General features: G+C 42.7%; 2 protein-coding genes across 4 annotated transcripts; both read left to right on the top strand.

The window, feature by feature from the left end:
- Positions 1-780: 780 nt before the first annotated feature.
- Positions 781-14,623, top strand: letm2 (leucine zipper-EF-hand containing transmembrane protein 2). 2 transcript variants are annotated; one of them, XM_085425996.1, is made up of 11 exons: positions 781-1,036; positions 1,484-1,552; positions 4,111-4,657; positions 8,389-8,532; positions 9,472-9,609; positions 9,723-9,926; positions 10,352-10,471; positions 11,020-11,139; positions 11,466-11,564; positions 11,907-11,975; positions 13,255-14,623. In XM_085425996.1, the coding sequence occupies exons 2-11, from the start codon at positions 1,506-1,508 to the stop codon at positions 13,309-13,311; spliced, it is 1,545 nt and encodes a 514-aa protein (XP_085282122.1). In that variant the 5' UTR covers positions 781-1,036; positions 1,484-1,505; the 3' UTR covers positions 13,312-14,623. The 2 variants fall into 2 exon arrangements, with proteins under 2 accessions (XP_085282122.1, XP_085282124.1); XM_085425998.1 differs by lacking the exon at positions 11,466-11,564.
- A 1,625-nt stretch (positions 14,624-16,248) lies between these two features.
- LOC146657702 (uncharacterized) lies at positions 16,249-19,038 on the top strand. Of its 2 annotated transcripts, XM_085425991.1 has the most exons (3): positions 16,249-16,381; positions 17,064-17,287; positions 17,372-19,038. In XM_085425991.1, the coding sequence occupies exons 2-3, from the start codon at positions 17,074-17,076 to the stop codon at positions 18,529-18,531; spliced, it is 1,374 nt and encodes a 457-aa protein (XP_085282117.1). In that variant the 5' UTR covers positions 16,249-16,381; positions 17,064-17,073; the 3' UTR covers positions 18,532-19,038. The 2 variants fall into 2 exon arrangements, with proteins under 2 accessions (XP_085282117.1, XP_085282116.1); XM_085425990.1 differs by having other exon boundaries at positions 17,064-19,035.
- Positions 19,039-20,177: the final 1,139 nt, after the last annotated feature.

The following is a 20,177-nucleotide window of genomic DNA, read 5'->3' as shown; positions in this document are numbered from 1 at the left end:
TAACAAGACCTTAAAATTGCAACAAAAACAAAACAAATTTAATGAGCAGTACTGGCTCGCTTTCCTAGTTTAGTTTCGTTGTATGTCTAAAAGACGGGATATATTGATGTATTTGTCTAATGAAGATACATTTTAAATGTATCCTCTTATATCCTGAAGACATGTCAGTTCAACTAATCCTGGAGATGTTGGATGCTTGACTCTTTTCCACGTTTGGTCCTTCTTCTCCTTCCTGCTTCATTGCTACACCTGCCTCTTTCTCATTCACACGCATATATTCTTTCTTGCTTCTACTGACTTTCATTCATCTTCTCTCCAGAGAAGACCTCCACCTATCCGGGCTCTCTCGCACCTACTCTCAGTACAGGTTACACTGTTGTCTGCAAACATTATAGTCTACAGAGACATCACAAGAAGGGGCCCAGGGCAGATCCCTGATATAATCCCAGCCCCACCTTGAATTCATCTGCTACTCTTACTGCGCACCTCACCACTGTCTTGCAGATTAGTTACACTGATTACAACACATTCAATATGAAATCGTTTGACAGCATCAATATGAAAGTAAAGATTGTTTCATTTCATTGATTTATATGTGCTTTTTTAGATGTCATCTAGCATCCATAAATCATAAAACTGAAAATGAATAAATACAAGAAGGGTAACACCCTCTTTCACTGAGCAGAAGCTTTTTTTTTCGCCCACACAGTGAGCCATCTTTGCTAGCATAGACGATCTTTGACACTTCTCACACAGCCTTTACGCATGTCCGGTGTGACATTTCAGTGCAGCTGCCTGTGACGGCTGCACAAACACACAAACACTGTCAGTAAAGAAGCTCAAGCCTGTCGCGTCTGAGGGCACTTTCGACGGAGAAACCCACCGTAAATGGGTTTATCATTACACCGGCCGTTACTTTCATCGTTCCCTTCTACATGGATTGAGTGCCGTGGATGGATATTATTGTCGTCCTACCGAGAAACCTTACATCGCCCTGTCCGCTACGGCAGCCATAGCTCGGTCATCGACGCTGGAGGTTGGTGGGCTGCCATTTAGTTAGCACCGGCCGGCTAAGCTAACGCAGCTAACCGACTATGTTAGCCGGTTAGCTCACTTTAGCTAAGCGGCTAGCCTAGCGTAGGGCTGTGTTTCTCTGGCGGAAATTTACCCTGGGAATTTACCCCTCCTGGTTTTGGTATCAAGTTACGTCCTTTTATTACTGCCTTTAAAAAGAGGCGGAGTAAGGTTTGGGTTCAGTTCTTAAGGTCTTCTGTTAGGTTAGATTATTTTTTTAGGGAAACTGGTAGAGTTAAGTCTGTGGTACCTCTCAGATGAGTAGTCACGTTAAAACTGTTGTTACATAATATCGGGCTCATTTGCTGTCTCGTCGTCTTAATGTTAGTTTTAGCACTACAGTAGTTTTCTGTCTCACTTCTGTTCCCATAAGAGTGAACTCTAACCTCGCTGTTTCTCCGTTTAACAGAGTACTGTAATCTGCCCCTACAATGGCAGTCTTTAGTCACCAGGTGCTCCTCGCAGTTACAAGATCAAGGTAAGTCAGTTGGACACGGTTTCTTTTACTTTTAGTACCTAACAGTTTTATTTTTACTTTTGCTCGAATACTTTCGCTTATTGTGTGTAAGCTGGAGCAAACTGTGAGTCGGGGCGTGTTGTTGGGCTCTGCTACAGGTAAACAAAAGAGCACGACCCAGTGCTGGACAAGGATCGATGCTGATACCGAGTTAAAACAACACATTTAAGCCTGGATAATATTTACACTTGCTTGAGAAAACGCTCAAATTAATCAAATTAACTTACAAGGGAGCAAACTCAGAAACCTGAGGACAATCTTTAAAAACTACAGGAGGAAAAAGAAGTATGAGGAAAACAAAAGCGAAAAGTAAGGGAAAGAAACCCCACAACAGAAAAAATTACTTAAGGGCCAAAAATACACAAGGACACACATGTTTATAAGGAAACACATTTTTTTATATAGTGAAGGAAATATATGCTTCACTTTTTAAGGTTTAGTGGAAAAGTAAAGAACACGCACATTGTTGAGACACCAACAGGACCATCATTAAAGTAGACAGAAAACTCTAAACTCAGGCTAATCTAAAGTAGTTGTCCTCTGGTCTGAATGTGTAGCTACTGTGAAAAACAACAAAAATGCATATGTGCTGTTTCAGTGTAAACGTCAGTGTCACCAAAATAACTTCACGTGTCACTGATAGTCAGTATCAGCTCTCTGTTGCATTCTGCTGTGTTGCAGGAGAGTGTAGTCATACAGTTATATAGTTAACTATATAACCCATTCTTGATCCAAGAACAGAAAGGGCAGGTCAGTTTGTTTGTAAACTTTTTGTGCATCCTGCAGGTAAACAGTGTGCATTAAATAAATAAATAAATAAATAAATAAATAAATGAAGATGGGTTGCCACTGTTTCATGTGCGTACATACCAGAGGGGGGGATAACATCCTCATCTAATATTAGCGTCAGATGAACTTTTTCCATAATTCTGAGAACTGTTGGAAGAATAAACTGATTTCGTGTCTGGACTGCAAGAACTCTGAATAAGTTTAGGTCTTAGACAAGAGTTTTAAGGGTCCTTAGATAAGTATGCAGTTGGTTACAGTTCCCATTGTTAACTGAAAAGCACTTGAAGGTGTGTAGTCATCAGGACAGCTTCTCAGAGGGTGGTTACCCTCAGGCAGTGCCTAATGTACATTTAGTAGCAGGCACTGTTTGAGGTCGGGGGAGTGTCCTGGGGGCAAACTGTGACCTTATGTTTGCTCCCCAAACTGTGAAGAGTCCATTCTTAAACTGCATTAATATGTATTTGCTAGCAGAGGCTCTTTCTGGAGGTATATGGAGGTAAACTGTGACCTCAAACAGTGCTTGACACTTACACAAAAGCCTACAGAAGTGAGAAAAGGCCTCTGCATTCATGTGTGTATAGTAGCAATGATGGTGTTTGGAGGAGGAAGTGGTGTTTCATTGCGGGGGTTCATTGGATTCCAGGGACTGCCGGAAGATTCAGTATCCCTCTGAAAGCGTTGCTAAAACAATAAGAAATTTTCAGAAACAGATGGTTTCCTAGAAGGAGCTGAACGAGTGATGTGGTGATTCATCCAAATATTTTTAGAGTGAATGTGAACGCAGATATGTGTACAATTCTGCGAGCTGGAAGTAGTTTCTGTTCGGCTGTTATTATTATGGGTGTAATTGCTGTTTAATGACAGCTTTATAGCTGATAAACGATATGTCGTATAAAAGGTAAAGTTTGAGATCACTTCCCCTCGTCCCCCTTAGTATATAGAATTGGTTAATAGACTTTTTTTTTTCTTCTAAACATTAGCTTTTTTCAAGTTTTCACCAGGGTACCTTGTTGTATGTTGTGACTTCACTATCCTGCTAGTTCAAACCAGACATACTAGATTTAGGATAATTAATAATAGAGAGTCTGTCTGACATGGCTGAATGATGTCAGAGGTTTCCACAAAATTAGCTTGACCTTACTGGTTAACGACAGTCCCACTTTCAAAATAAGAGTCCAGTCTAAGAGCAGTAAAAATGGGTCATTTTGTGGGGGATGTTTGCACAAATTCCTTATTTTTCAGAAATATTTTTTTTCTGGTTTTTATGAGTAAAAGTTCCACTCAGAAAACATCTACGTTTAATTCATCACCCACTAACTTAACAAACATCGTTTAAATGTCACAGTGGAGCTTTTTGAGGTTTTAAAGCTTCACAGACAGATGATTTTAGACCTAAACTTTATCTCCTGTGTGGTAGTGCAGTCAGTGCCCACACCACAGTTCAAATAAAATGAGCCTCTTATTGAAATTTGAAACATTCACATATTGTAAAGCTATCCGGTCGGCCCGGTTGGACAATTTGAGTCCACTTCTGGATTGCTAGCTGTATATTTGACTCCCTCCTCTGATTTAAATCCAGAGGAGTTCATTTACAGCAATCTGAACCAGAAGCTATTCTGTGTTTGTATTCAGTAACATAACGTTGTGTTATTGATGGTCTCATCCGTCACTAAAACATACATTTAAGGAAAGTATTGTCTAAGCAGTTTTTGTTTTTTCTCTGTCAACAGGGGATCATATTTGTTATCCAAGAGGCACAGCTGCTCCTCCTTGTCTTCCAAAGCCTATCTCCACGTAGTCCCTCCTTGCCACGTCTCGCCTTCGTTCCCACTCAGGTCCTCCCGCTATGGTCACCATCACTGTTTCCGTGGCCACCCCCTTGGTCGTAGCCACAGCTCTGTCCTCCTCACTCGCTCCCTACACAGCTCAGGTGTTTGGCTCCAGGACATAAAGCAGGAGGACACTAAGACTTCACCACTACCACCACCTGCTGCTGCTCACGATGCTTCTTCAGGAGATAAAAAGGACTCTCCAGCTGCTGCGCCTCAGTCCCAACCTCCATCTGCTGCCCCTCCAGCACCAACAGCCGCCGCAGCCACCGTTGCTCCGGTTAAGGACAAGGCACTCGTGAAGAAGTCTCTGTATCAGAGGTTCGTGGATGAGTTGAAGCATTACTACAACGGCTTCCGGTTACTCGGTATCGACACCAAGATTGCTGGCAGGATGGTGTGGAGGCTGCTGCATGGACAAGTGCTCACACGCAGGGAGAGGAGAAGGGTAAGGGAGCTTAAATGTTGGATTAGTCTGACTAATTTTAGTCTTTAGGGTTTTCAGGATTGTAGCGTGAGTTTAGTTTTTGTTTTTTGAAAATGCTTACGTTTAGTTTCCATCTCACAGCTTTGAAGCCATCTTTCCACAGCTCTGTCCTGCATAATTTGCAGGCTGTTGTGTTTATCCTGCTGTGATGTGCTGTAATAGGCTGCAGTCTGGGTGCAGCAGTAGTTTGTCTGGTTTCTACTCATTTTCAAACACTCAGCTTGAGAGTCATCCAATCCCCTTCCACCACCACCCTTTCTGTCCTGTTACTGAGATTCATTTCACACCCAGCTCACTGGCTTTGTATCAGAAGGAGCTGAGGACGATGGATGTGAGGTTTTACAGTCTTTGTTCAGTGACTCTGAAAATCCTGAATGACGTTAAATATAATCTGTGGCATGAAATCCTGCCATTAAATATGTCCTGTCTCTGACTGCCTGACCTGCTGTGCGTTAAGGATTGACTGTTTAAACACTAATCCCCAGTGTAGTTGGTGTTTTGGGATTCAGAGAAATATCACGGTCTGTATTTTATCAAGAACCTGTACACGCCTATTTACTCCTAAAGCTGAAGCCATTTAGTGTGCTACAGCTATGAGGCTGAATAAGTGTATTTTTTTTTTTCTTTTAATGGTTGTTTTCACCTAACAGCAGCACTACAGAGGTTTTATACGCCTGCCGAATGTCTAAATATATACACAACTCGTGTGATTTCACAGCTTGTCATGTTATTATATCTCTAATGACCAAACTATTTTAGCAACCAAGAAGGTACAGTTGTGATCACATATATTATACAGGAATCTATCAATCTATCTCTCTCTCTATATATATATCTATATATACATACATACACACACACACACACACACACACACACACACACACACACAGAGCGCTCAACACAGACAGCATCCTCAGAAGGAAGAGCGCAGGGCAAGCTAGCGAGACAGAAGTTAAGCTCTCCTTGCAACATGGCAAATTGAACCTCCCCCACCCTCATTCAGATCTGGCGTTTGGAATTATTTTGGTTTTCATGTGACGTATGACCCTGAAGGTAAGCGCATCATGGACTAAAGTAAAACAGTATGTTGGATGTGCCACGCAATGCTCAATCACATGGGTGGGAACTAGTGTGTTAGCGCAGTTAGCTCGTTAACGCCCCACGCAAGGGGCGATCAGGGGTAGCTCGTTAACGGAGATTTGCCGTGTTGTGGCGTTAACGTCATTTCAACGAGATTAACGCTGACAGCACTAGTGGGAACACAACGAATATGACTGCACATTTACACCGACGTCATCCTAGTGCAAAGACAAGTGGAAGCAGACAAAAACAACAAGCATGCATGCTACAAACTTTACCCGACTCATTTAGACAGCCGTTAGCACATGATTCTCCTTATGGGGACCTGATATATTTAATATTGTGGCGAGCTCAGACAAGGTGGAGACGGAGGTGTCGTTTGGTCTTGCTTCCCGTGAGCTAGCCAGGGAGCACAGCCGTTTATTGACATCTGCAGAAGAACACTGCCGCTAGCTAACTGCTCAGCGCGGCAACCGCACAGCAACAACAACACACAGGGCGCCCTCTGACCCCGGAAGGACACACCGCCGCAGCGAGAGGGCGTCACCCGTCACTATGGCAACATAAACAAAACATAACTGTACAAACAGAACCCCGAACAGCCCTGACCCGCTACATAGCCCCCACCTAAGGGGTCAGTCGTCCCCGACGACCCCATTACCCCACACAAAGTCCTGCAAATGTCCAGGTGCCTTCTTTTGGCGCACTGGCCGGTCACGACCGGCGGGGGAAAAGTCACTCGGGTCAGAACATGGGGTGCCACCATCATCACACTTCTGACACCAATGTGGCGAGCTCAGACAAGGAGGAGACGGAGGTGTCGTTTGGTATTGCTTCCCGTGAGCTAGCCAGGGAGCACAGCCGTTTATTAACACTGCCGCTAGCTAACTGCTCAGCGCGGCAACTGCACAACAACACACAGGGCGCCCTCTGACCCCGGAAGGACACACCGTCGCAGCGAGAGGGCGTCACCCGTCACTATGGCAACATAAAAAAACCCCATAACTGTACAAACACAGCCCTGACCCGCTACAATATGCTGCTGAGAATATAGCCCAGAAGAAGCGTATAGTATAGCTTTTATTTTGGAAAGAGCCATTTCTCTGTAATAAACTCTTTCCCACAGATGAGTGATTCCTCAATCAGATACAGGGCTTGCAAAATCGCTAGCCCGACGTCCCGGGGCTAGCGATTTTTCCAGTCGGGCTTTGTAGGAAGGAAAAATATATTGTCGCGAGCTCAGACAAGGAGGAGACGGAGGTATCGTTTGGTCTTGCTTCCCGTGAGCTAGCCAGGGAGCACAGCCGTTTATTGACATCTGCAGAAGAACACTGCTGCTAGCTAACTGCTCAGCGCGGCAACCGCACAGCAACAACAACAACACATAGGGCGCCCTCTGACCCCGGAAGGACACACCGCAGCAGCGAGAGGGCGTCACCCGTCACTATGGCAACATAAACAAAACATAACTGTACAAACAGAACCCCGAACAGCCCTGACCCGCTACAATATGTCAATGCTTTTGCATTCTTTCGGAAATGTAGCTGGGTAATTATGTCATTGGCGTCGATGAGCCACTGTCAATATGTGACATATTGAAATCACGTTTTAATTTGCGCTTGTTTTTTGCTTTCACTTTGCAATCGCGCGAACTGTGTATAGAGAGCGACAGCACTGATTGGTGAGTGATGATAATTTGCGCACCAATTCCTCTGACATCGTCTTATCAATCGTTAGCTTACTATGCAAACATGACAAGTGAAATCTCCCGCAGCAAGCTTAAACATATGAGAGGTTGATCGCGCAGAGAATCGCTGACCGGTGTGTGTGTGTGTGTGTGTGTGTGTGTGTGTGTGTGTGTGTGTGTGTGTATGATAATGGAAATAGCCAGTTTGACTGACAAGCTGAGGGCCGTTTATGTCCTCACAGTGCCAGCAAGTCTACATCAATATTTGACAGAAACTGTCAGTTGGTTTACTTTTCCTGATGACATGTGTAGCGCTTCAGGTACAGTTATTGTTGGTGAAGCTGGGAAACAGCCATGGTCACACATGTCCTCCATCTTGAACTGCAGCTGGCGGTCCTTATTCTTCCTGGCATAGCAACTCGTGAACTAGTTCTGCTGCATCACCAGCCACAGTTGAGCATGGAAGAGAAAGTAGATAGCACCCATAAATTTGCACCTTATCACAGATGCATGGGCTACGTCCACACGTATGCAGGTATTTTGTTAAACCTCTGTGCATCTTGAAATGCATTTTAATATTCATTTTCTGTGTTTACACAGAAACGATGTCAAAGGTGTGTACCTTTATCTCCTTTTACTTTTGATTTCAGACTGTGTGCTGTATTATCATTTGTGGGCTTTTGATTGGCCAGCATTTCTTCACTGTTATGGTTAAAGTGTACCTCTGGACGTACCCTCGGTCGCTGTCAGACAAATATCATATTGGTGCATCCCTGACAGTTAAACTGTAAACTTTGATCTGTGCTTTTATAGGACCCCTCGTCCATGGCTGTCCCTCTTCTACCTCTGCTGTGGAAGGACCCACAGTCAGCAGCACCACAGCATAAATACTGTTGTCTTGCACTGTTTCTGTTTGTTGCAGCTGATGAGGACCTGTGCTGACCTCTTCCGTCTGGTGCCCTTCATGGTGTTTATCATCGTCCCCTTCATGGAGTTCCTTCTTCCCGTCTTCCTCAAACTGTTCCCAGAGATGTTGCCCTCCACCTTTGAGACGGAGACCAAAAAGGCATGCACACACACACATACCCATACACACACTCTGCTGCCTGAGTGAACTTATAATAGGGTTCATTGGGATTATATAACCTTTCAGACGTGACTCCAGCAGCCTGCTTACTTGATCTAATCTTGATAGTTTACTCTGAGACACGTGTCTGGCATTTATAAGCACAATGTAAACTCTAAATGTTTTGTTTTTTAACATGTTGTCAGCAGACAACCTTTGAACTTTTTATGTGTTAAGTAGGTGCATCTGTCAACAACTGTAACTATTCCTATGACCTGTTCTGATATCGGTCTTTCTTAAACTGCATCATCATTTCTGATGTGTTAAACGCCGTCTTCCCTCACGCACTGAAAGTTTCTGTTGTGTGCGCCCTGTTATCTCTGATCCTGCGTGGTTGTTCTGGAGCACAGCTGAATGATTCAGAGATATGTTGTCATGCTGCTGGGCAGCTTGGAGGTGTCTGCTCTCTGAAACTTAGTTAACAATAATAACAATTAAAGAAAAAAGTAAAACAGCGTTAAAAGCAATGTCAGGGAAAGTCCAAGCCAAATGTAAACTCAACTTACTGTGATATACATTTTATTATTTGCAGTAAGCAAAATGCTGTCAAAGGGAAAATGTGGGCTTCCTTTTTATTGAGCTGTAAAAGCTTCTTATCCTAAACATTCTTCCTGATACCTATACTGAAGCATAAATTAGTTTCCCATAAAAAGCTCTATGGTTTCCGTATAATATATATAATGGGTGTTAAATGCAGCTAAACATAATCAATCAGAGACTGTGTTTTGTTTTGTTTTCCCCCCCTTCTCAGATGATCTTGTCGCATCACTCTGATCTCTTCCCCAAAATGTTTTCCTCTCTAAACTTTAAGGACATAGTTTCTTTAGCCTCTCTTTGCTTGTTGCCTTGCATTTTTAAACAATTGTTGTCATCCTGCAGGAGGAGAAGCAGAAGAAAGGTCTGGCTGCGAAGCTGGAGCTGGCTAAGTTTCTGCAGGAGACGATCGCTGAGATGGCTCGAAGGAATAAAGCAAAGTCGGACGATGAGGCGCAGCGCTTCTCCAAATACGTGCAGGAGGTGAATGACAGCAAACTCGTTGCTCTAACGTTGTTACTGATCCGCTGTCACGTGTTTGAGGGATGACTGAAGAAGCTTTACTATAGTAATGCGTCCGTAACTTTCCATTTCAGGTTCGGGGCACAGGAGAGCAACCCCAAACGAAGGACATTGTCCGCTTCTCCAAGCTGTTTGAGGACGAGCTGACGCTGGAGCACCTGGAGCGCCCCCAGCTGGTGGCTCTGTGCAAACTGTTGGAGCTGCAGCCTATTGGCACCAACAACTTGCTGCGCTTTCAGCTGATGATGAAACTCAGAGCCATCAAGTCGGACGATGAGGTGAGACTGAAAGCTCGTTACCACAAGTTTACAGCTGTGACTAGGAGAGATACACAAAGGCTGTAAAACTAAACAACCATTAATCATCTCAGGTGACATCACAGGCTGGGTTTAATCATCTGCCAGTTATGATCAGATTATCCCTTTCTCTTCTTTCCTGCTTTACTTAGTGTCTGATGTTACTGCACATAAAAATAGTACATCTTTAACAAGAAGTAAATCTGTAATAAATGTCTCTGACTTGACTTGTTTCAGATCAGTTTTACTACAATGTTTCCTTTTAAGGTAGAAAGTTCTGAAACACCAAATATATCCTCTTTTTACTGTGCTGCATATGTACACAGCTGCTAGACATACGTTGATCAAGCTAAAGAGTAACTTTTCTCATGCTTCAGTTTTTCACTTCCTCTTTCATCCCTTCACAGATGATTGCAGCCGAGGGTGTGGCGGCCATGAGTGTGTCAGAGTTGCAGGCAGCGTGCCGCATTCGTGGGATGAGGTCTCTCGGTCTTACTACAGATCAGCTTCGTGAGCAGATGCAGCAGGTGAGCAGCCGGTTTTTAACGTGTTTTCTTTAAGTGTTCAGTTGGGAGTCGCCCACAGACACCGCTGTTTGAGGTCAGCTGGAGCAAAATGGTTCAGATTTGCTCTTGAAGACAAGTTCATCTTGGAGAAAAATGAGGAGTACTGTAGGACATGATGGCAAGCTATTGGTCCAGTTATTGGATCTGCTTTTCAGCCTGTTGAGACTAATATTAGCAGGTTTGCCAACTTTGCAAAATAAATCCTTACAAATACAGGCATCCAAGAATATAAATGCACTGAATGGGTTTTAATTGGAAAAATAATAAAGGAAAATGAGGAAATAACAGAATAAAATAAATAAAAAAGTTATTGGTGTTTACAACAACACAGATCTAAATTAATGAGACAATCTCACCACCACCGATTTTTCCATCCAGTTCTTAAAGTCAGGATCAGGTCGACGTCTGATCCAAATATCAGAGCTAATTAGAAAAAACCTTTTAATCAAAAGCAAACCTTTTATACCTTTCCAGTAATCTCGTTTCATAAATGTTTTTCTCTCATCTAGTGGCTGGACCTGCACCTGAATGAGAACGTTCCTCCATCGCTGCTGCTGCTCTCCAGAGCCATGTACCTGACAGACCTCAAACCCAAACCCCACGTCATCCCGCCTGTTCCTAAGATCGAGGTTCGTCCTTTGCAGACAATTTAAAATCCTACAACTTAATTCACTGACCTATCAGTCGGTCAGAGAAAGCTGCACAACGCTTAACACTCCAGCTGTTTAAAAAAAACAAAAAACAGGATCGTCTTTGCTAATCATGATGGAAATAAAAACTGTTTTAAATACAACCAAAAGAACAGAGTAGAAAGTAAAAAGCTGGAAATATAAAAACAGGTTTTGAATGTGAAATAGAGCACATCTGAGAAAGAGAATGATAATCAAATTAAACCAGAGCAGTTTATGATTTTAGATGTGTTCTTCTCACCTCATATTTGTTGGTTGGTCTGCAGAAGGTTGGTGTTACTCCAGAGGAAAACCCAGTAGCAAATACAGTCCCAGTCAGCAGCGACAGGTTGGCAGACCCTGCACTCATCATCAAAGACAGACCGGTCAGTGCACGCCTAACAAAACCAAACACTGAACCCCAACAACACACATGAGCACGAGATCAGATGAACTGTATTTATGACACAGGAAATTGGGCCAAAGCTGCAGGTCTGCAGAGATTTCCTCCTCAAGACCAAAACTTTATTTTCATGCTGGAGGAGCTCTGCTGCCCATTTTTAGGCATACTTGAGTGCATGGATATTTTCTGAGATATAAGGGACAAAATAAATTACTAATCGTCATTTATACTTCCCAACACAGGACATAAAGCCAGTCAGTTGTATCCATTATTATTCTCTAATGATATATTTATCATATTTTTCTTCTCCTCTATCGACTTTTAGGCAGAGGAAGTGAGAGACAAAGCTCCAGCCGTGTCAGACAAACCTCTGACTCCTGCTGAAGTCCTTCAGGTGAGTGTCCACAGAAACCTGAATGGTTTCCAGTAATTTCTTCCCACTTTGGTCTCATTCGTCTGTCACACTGACCTGAACATGCGATTGACGTGCTCTTATGATAAATCTTTTAGGTAATCACTGAAAGCAGAATAAAACATAGACACAGAATAATAAATTAATCCGTGAGGGTTAAAAATATCTGAAAACGACCTGTGACTGTCACACAGTCACATTTATCTTTTAAAGTCAGTCCTCCCAAGATGTGTAAAGACATTTTAAGATTCCTTGTACGGATTTTTTTTCATCTTATTTTTAGCATCTTTCAAACGAGTCTAATTTCAAATGTTAATGACTGCCATGAGTCCTGGTCGTTTGATTTCTCCTTTGTTTATTTATGTTTTAAAGACGTGAAATCATTTTTATCCGTCATGATAAATCAGTGAAACATGTTAATGATGCCTTTGCAAAGTCTGGGCCTAACTGAGCGCTTTCAGAGCTGATTAGTGGTGAACTATTCACTCCTGGCTGCTGATTCGAGGTGTTCTTTAAGCTCCAGAGAGATTGTACTGTGCTGCAGTTTGTGCAAGGTGTGAGTGATGTCAGGTGATGAGCTTTTTCTCTCAACTTTCAGTTGTGCAGAGCACCGTTTGCTCACCCTGCCCCCCAGAGTGAGACGGCCAACAGGAAGGTTTACTGTAACATCCTGAGGCAGTCTAAAAATAGCATTAGTGTGGGAAACCATAAGAACATACCTAAGGGGAGATTGGATTTGTGCCTTAAGTTTTGACATTTTAGACACTGAAGTTAAAGAAATGCACTGTTATTTGGGTGTATTATTGGGATTTTTTTTTGTGCAGATGTTTTAAAAATATTTTTTTCTACATTTGGAAGATCACACAAATCATGGGCTCCAAATACACAAAGAAGCAGACATCTTTTTACCTCTTTCCTGCAAACATCTTCCGCTCTTTATGGATTGTTAATACATTCACGGCTAGTGTGTAAAAGGCCAAGTCAAGCCACAGGTCTAGGTGTATGGGCTTCTTTATCTACCGACAGCTCATGGCCGTAAATTCTTCAGAATTGCATATTCTTCAATGTGTTTGCCGTGTTTTCTCAGTGTCTGGGCACCATGCTGCAACTCGTTTGACCCAGGCAACAACGTCACTGTGTCCATTGTATTTCTTGGGTCACTGCAGACTTATTAACAGCGTTAAGAAGAAATTTGTTTTGTCTTGATACATGTTCAGTAGGAGATGATAATGTTTAAACACTCTTCCAATCTTTTCCACAGGCCAAAGCGGCAATAGAAGGAACCCAGAAGAGCAAGATCAGTGCGAACGGCGTGTGAAGATGAGCAGGAGAGCCTGGAGCGAGGGGAGGAATGGACGGGGCTAAAACCCCTTATTCTGTTTTTGAACCAGCATCTCACCCAGGAGTCCTGCCCGCTCCTCATCTTCCTCACTGCAGGTTCGGCGGCTTCACCTCAGCTTTGCGCACCCCGATCTCTGACACTCTCCCAACGTGCTACCGCCCTGGCAGTCAGCTGATGGCTGCTGATTCTGTGACCTGAAGTCATTTCCTGGTGAACTGTTTGTGATGACGATGGTTTCTCCCTTTGTACATTTGTAAATATGCTCATTTTTGTTTTTGTGTTCTGTAACTGAAGCAGCAGCAGCTTTGTACAGTTTGTTATGCGCATACCAGGTTTTATTTGCAGGTGTTTTTAACTCCTGTGCCAGCTGAGAGAGAAGTCAACCCTTTTCTTTTTTCTTTTCTTTTTTTCCCCACAGTAGCTGCCCCACCTTTGTTAAAGTCAGCTGTAGGCACCAGAAAGATGCTGCCTACATAAAATATAAAAGGTATTAAAATGTCAGAGATTGAGTTGATCTTATGGTGAAACAGCAGGTTTAGATTGGGGTGGGTGGGGGGGTGATGATGACGTGCTGCTGTTAAGTGAAGAGGGGTTCGTCATTAAGTGCGAGCTCACTGGTACAGCCACTGAAAGGACAAGCTATTTCAAGTGTATTATGTTTTAACACTATGATGCTAAAGAGTCTTTAAACGGAAAATGCTTGATGTCCGCTCGCGTGGAGAAGCTGTAAGCCTGAAGCCACACATGAGATGATTATTTTTTGGTATCGTGGCTGATTTGCCCAAATGTCTAACATCGTTATGCCCCCATATTTACTGTCATCAAAGTTGGAAGGTTTCTCCAGCTTTGTGTGTGTGATGCTTCAAACTCCCTGTAAACATTTAATGGAGAAGCAACTTGTGTGGTGTTTTATTTCTTTTTTCCCCACTCGTTGCTGTTTATCCGTAGGCACCTCCTGGAAGTGGATGACATAACTGAAAGGACATTTTAACTCCAATCATTGCTGGTTAAGACTTGTTTCACTGGTTTTACACATGTGCCTATGGTTAGAGGGTGATTGTTTGTCACCAGAATATATTACTTTGGTTTTTCAGTCACCTCTGTGTTTGAAGCGCCCAGTTGCACCTTTTTCTTTATAGACTGTCTCCTGTTTGGCCCCTTTCCCGTTTGATCCAAATGATTCCTCGAATTATAATCACCAGTGTTGTTACTGATGGGAAAAGCAGACACCTTTTCAATCATCTCTACATCCTGCGCTGAAGGAGATCAATAAAAAGACTCAAAACTTTCTCTCTTTTGTGCTTCAGTTTTTAATGGATGTGAACTGTTTTTGCAACATTGTGTCATCAGTAACGGATCAGTGCTTTCTAAAGAACCCTGTAGTCACACCTGACTCTGGGGTCAGAGGTCATGATGGGTGTACTGCAATGCCAGTTCAGCATATCCAGGCTTTCTTTGTGTTCGCAGGTTTGACAAACTCAGACCCAGTTAGAGATAAAGGGTGTCAACTTTCTCTTTTTCTCTGCCCACTTCAGAGCCGTTACAGTCATTAGTCTCATTAGTTCATAGCTTTTAATGCTTTCAGTGTGTTGTGGATGAGTGCCAGCTAGTTACTCGAGCTCTTAATTCGAAACTTTAGTTACTCAAAACTTTAAACTTGTTCAAACATTAAATGTTACTCCATATTCAGGATTTTGTCCTGTAACCTAATCAAGGAGACATTAAATCACTTTAGTTTGTGTTTCTGATCAAAGTAAAGTTCTACTGATTTAATATTCTTGCTGATAAATGGCCTGTAAATAGACTTGGTTGCAAATTAGGATCAAACATAAAACCACTTACAGATGTGTACAGGTGTAGTCTGAAGTTGACATACACTCATCATGGGAGCAGCTGCCCACATGGAGGAGCCAAATACCTCCTGAAGAAGAATTTTATGGTCATACAAGATCAGAGTATTGAGGGTTTGTTTTGTTTTTTAATCACAATGAGAAGAGGTATGTTTGGAGGAGTAAAGTTGAGGCTTTCAATATTTATATAATTTCCTGAAGCCTGTCGTGAGAGACAATGAACCTGCTGAGACATTTGACAGTTTCATGAAGTTCTGCATGAATAATCGAACAGATCTTGTGCCTGTTAGACCTGACGCTAAAGTGAACTACACACGGTGACAAGAACAGATCAGATGAAGCTCAGGAAGTGCAGAGAGCTTAATGCAATGGATGTCGAAAAGCTCTTAAAGAAAAAGCTGGAGCTTAAAATCAGAAGTAGAGACTATAGAGGTGTCGTCCAAGGGTTTTGTCTATATTCACCCGCATTACACTGATGCTGCTGGGCAGCAACATCCAAACAGAGCTGCTCTGAGGCCTTCATCATATGGAGAAACACAGAAAAGGAAAAAGAAGAGAGTGCAACAGCAGCATGGTGTATCAGTCATTTGGCCCTTCATCTGAAACTGTTTTTGGATTTTTTTAATATGGACTTCTGTGAAAATGAGTTTAGATCACTCATTCCCAAACTTAAGAATGTCACAAGCCAAGAGACACTACTCTTCTCCCCCCGCAACACCCTCACGGCCCACCAGGGGGCAGCACCCCACACGTCTAACCCCTGGTTTAGAAATTTGAAGATCTCGTAGTCAAAGGAAATCTAGATTTATGGTTTTGAGAAACATCCCGATTTTCAGTAAATTATAATTTTTAAAAAAAATCTTAAACCTTTCATCTAATGCCAACATCTGTGGATGGATGACACCAGTGTGAGCTGCTCACCTGCGCTGTGAAGGATATCAAAGACATTTTTAAAAGAGTCAGAAAAGTTGTTGTCTCTAGTTTGAGCTTGAGTCGAAGGTTTAAATGAATGTGTTTTCTCTGGGTCGAGATTGACAATGAATGACAGAGTGAGTGTGTGAATGTCTGTGGTGTATTTTGGGAGATGGTGACGGGAAGGGGGTTGAATTTTTTGTCGCCATGGGGACAGGAGGGGCTGACATTTGAAGTTTATCTCATACACAAGCAGTGCTGCCGTGGACTCGCTGGAAGCACAGGTCAGTATGTGTTTGTGTGCTTTGTGGTGAATTTGTCTTAACCTAAGAGCAAACAGAGGCAACGTGTTCGTGATTACAGGCTCGACCTGGTGAGAGACTTTACGTGGACATCAGGTGATAGATAAGTTTTGTGCACTTCTTTGTTTTCCTTTTGGTGGCGGGGAGCGATTCAAGCAAGTGTTTTGCGTTTTAAAAACAGCTATAAATATGGCTGGCTGCTGAAAGACTGCTCTATTTTAAGCTCGCCAGCTTTAACGGACCTACAGCTTCGTGTTGATAACAGTAGGGCAAGAATGTGTCGTGCAAACGCATATGACGGTTGTAATTGATGCAATGCACTGATACAGTTACATGCATTTCAAAGATTATTCAGAGGTTTTTCTAACTTCACAGTTAGGGTCATGCATTTTAAGGTTTCAGTGAGTTTTTCCATTTATATTAAATAATCATAAGACAGCACTGCGCAAGTACGGATCAGTGCTGTTAAAGGCAGGGCTGTGCACATAGATTTACAATATTATGTCACTCAACTCTATGGGGGGTTTAGTCAAAAATAGACTGCACACAAAGAAAAGGAGGAAGACTCCAGGTGTGAAAAATGAAACCTCGTGGCCTACAGAGGATAAATTATAATATTACTAGTGTCTTCCTGTTTGCTTTCTTCTCTGACTTCTCTCTGCAGTGGTACAAAGATGAAGCCAACACTTATAGCCATCTTGTGTCTACCTCTTCTCGTCATTCACATTAAACCTTCACTGGCTTCCAAAAGAGGAAAGTTTCCTCAGATAATGAATGCTTTTAAGAAGCCTTCAAAAACAAAACCTAATCAGGACACTAAGTCTAAGACCCAACAGTCCACACAGTTCAACCAAGGAGGCTACCCCCAACAACCAGGCAGACCAGGAGGTTACCCTTACCAAGGAGGTAACCCCAACACAGGAGGCTACCCTCAACAACCAAGCAGACCAGGAGGTTACCCTTACCAAGGAGGTAACCCCAACCAAGGAGGTTACCCTCAACAACCAGGCAGACCAGGAGGATACCCTTACCAAAGTGGGTATCCTAATCAAGGATTCTACCCAGGGTACCCAGGACATCAAGCTGGTGCTTACCCAGGACCGGGCTACCCATACTGGGGCAGTTATGGCAGTTACGGGGGTTATCCAGGCGGATACATAAACCACAACCCAAACAACAAAATCCTGAGTCCTCACTATGCCAGCAGCTTTGGGTATGGGGGTTATGGTGCTGGTGGCGGCTCTCCCTTCTCAAACTATGCAAAGGCACAGGGCTTTGTTCCCTCTGATAAATCCAAAGGTTTTGGTCGCAGAGCAGCATTGGCGGCAGCTGGAGGAGCTCTGACAGGAATGGCCCTGGGCTACGGGTTAGGAAGGTTCCCCCGTCCTCACTTTCACTTCCACAGCCCCCAGGAGGAGTATTACTACAACTACTACATGTACAGGAAGTATGGTATTAGATCTACTGATACAAATGACTTCAGCAGAGATTACGAATACATACAAGTTGACGTAACATTTGATAGTTTCATAAAGTCCTGCATGAATAGAGCAGATCTTGTCCCTGTAAAGAATCGAAAACCAAACCTCAAACCAGCTGTGACTACATCTAAACCCCCCACAGCTGCTACTGTGAACTCCACCATTGCATCAATTACTGCTGCTCTTGGCACTGCCAGCAGCGCCACAAGTAACAGCACCGCAACGAAAAACTCCTCAACAGATTCCCCTTCAACTCCTCACCCTCCGAATAAGTATGAAGACAATCCTGCACCTGCAGCTTCACAGCTCCTCCAAACTGATGATGACGACACAGTGAGCATTGTGGAGATTGGTTACCCAGCACTGATCACACAGGTTAAGCTCAAGAGGTGCATCGAACTTTACATCGTCAATGCTGAAAGAAACTTGAAGAAAAAGACCAAACTTGAAAGCAGCAGTGGAGCGCAAAGACTGCAGACAGACCTGCGAGGGCTTTTCTCTGTCATCACCAGCATTATAGTGATACTGCAAACACAGAGAAACTTGTGTGATGTGTTGCTCATTTGGTTTTTATATCTGACCAATGAGTGTGCGATGAAACACTCACAACCCATATGCAACACTTTCACAGCCCACCAGGGGGCAACATAGCAGACCTTTATAATCACTGTTTTTTGTAGATATTTGCAGACACCAGAAGAATTGTAATCAAAGTCTAGATGTTTGGTTTTGAGAAAAATCTCAGTGAGTCTGGAGTAAATTATAATAAACAAATGTAAAAGTTTTCATCTTATGATTCATTTTGGGTCATACGTTGTGCATGAATGACATCAGCCTGAGCTGAACTAGCTGAGTAGAGTATGCTTTAACTAAGATTGTAAATAAGTTAAAGTTTGTAAGCATGTCAGCATGAATGATGAAGCAAGCAGGATGAATCTGAAAACACTAGTGTGAGCTGCAGATGGACTCTCATTGTATTTACTGAAGAAACCTGATTGGTATCAGCCCTAAAGATGATCCATTCTGATCTATTACATATATGATGGAGTCAAATATGTTTAAAGTAAAAAAATTCCAAAGCCATGCAATGGCCAGATTGGAGTCTTTACTGGGCTAATTCTGGCCTTATGTTTGACACCCCTGCAATAAACAGTAACCTCGTGTGATTGAAGTTGCACCCTTTTCCTCTCCTCTTCTGTTTGATTCAAATGAATCCACAGCCTTTATCATGAATTTTTACTTCAGGTCAGCTGGGATAAGTGATCGATGGAGAGAATTTTGACTGCAGTCACAGAAATGCAACACAGGAGGAAACAGGCTGCACTGGACCACAAGAGCAAAACATAAGAAAATAATTTGTATTTTATCTGACACGTTATAGGACAGATTTACTGAAGGAAATTATCCACAATTGCAGAATGAGCTACTAAAAATGCACTGTAATTTCTATACAAAGACACACTTCAGTAAAAGAAATGTGATATAATGGCTCAAAAATCCAATGTGAGCTCAGGTTTCCCACAAGTGCTTCTCTTTGAAAACAGCTTTCCAGTTACCATGTTACTGTGTCATGTGGATGTAGAGTGCACCGCTTCTTAGTTTGAATAGCACACTGCAACATTGAGGGATTAATCTAACACACTAAAGATTTTCTTTTTTACAGACTGAGCAGAGAGAAGTTGCTCTCTGTGTACACACTGCTGAGAAAAGGAAGTTCATTTCAGTTCATTTCTGCTCTGTTTCATGAAAACAGTGTTGCAGTGCTAAGTTTTAGCACCGCGATATCAGCTTTGAGTCATCCACGTAAAGTGCAGATTACGCACTCGTTTTGATAACATCTCCGCTCGTAAATCCAGGAGATTTTTAACGTCAGAAGATGCTTTCAGCTCCTACAGATGTTAGTCTGACCTCAAATGTTCCTTCTTCTTAAAAAAGCCAGCTTTCGTAATGAAGGGATATTTGGCGAATTGAGGGGAATTTAAAACTGCTGGCTAAGGGTAAACGTAAATTCATTAAAATTATAATTCATGCCGGCAATAATGACACCCGATTATGTCAATCGGAGGTCACTAACCATATTGAATTCCCCTGCCCAATCAGACCAGGGGTGTCAAGTTTAGCCAGATGATATCTTTAAATTGCTGTCTGTCTGAGTGGTGTCCAAAAAACGACGTGGGCTTCATAGATAATTGTGAAACTTTCTGGAGGAAACCTGGTCTTGTTAGGAGAGACGGCATCCATCCCACTTTGAATGGAGCAGCTCTCATTTCTAGAAATCAGGCCAACGTATTAACCCC

The sequence above is a fragment of the Rhamphochromis longiceps genome, linkage group LG12, assembly GCF_057381845.1.
Source record: "Rhamphochromis longiceps isolate RC_006_pf linkage group LG12, R_longiceps_female_GT1.1, whole genome shotgun sequence".
Lineage (NCBI taxonomy): Eukaryota > Metazoa > Chordata > Actinopteri > Cichliformes > Cichlidae > Rhamphochromis > Rhamphochromis longiceps.
The sequence above is the reverse complement of the archived record's forward strand: the minus strand, read 5'-3'. Positions and strand labels throughout refer to the sequence as shown.

What these genes read in the sequence shown, in the direction of transcription:
- LOC146657702 (XM_085425990.1), top strand. Translation starts at nt 17,074, where the DNA reads ATGAAGCCAACACTTATAGCCATCTTGTGTCTACCTCTTCTCGTCATT.
- letm2 (XM_085425996.1), top strand. Translation starts at nt 1,506, where the DNA reads ATGGCAGTCTTTAGTCACCAGGTGCTCCTCGCAGTTACAAGATCAAG. An exon ending in TTGAGACGGAGACCAAAAAG is followed by an intron (nt 8,533 to 9,471) that starts GCATGCACACAC and finishes GTCATCCTGCAG; the next exon opens with GAGGAGAAGCAGAAGAAAGG. An exon ending in TCATCATCAAAGACAGACCG is followed by an intron (nt 11,565 to 11,906) that starts GTCAGTGCACGC and finishes ATCGACTTTTAG; the next exon opens with GCAGAGGAAGTGAGAGACAA.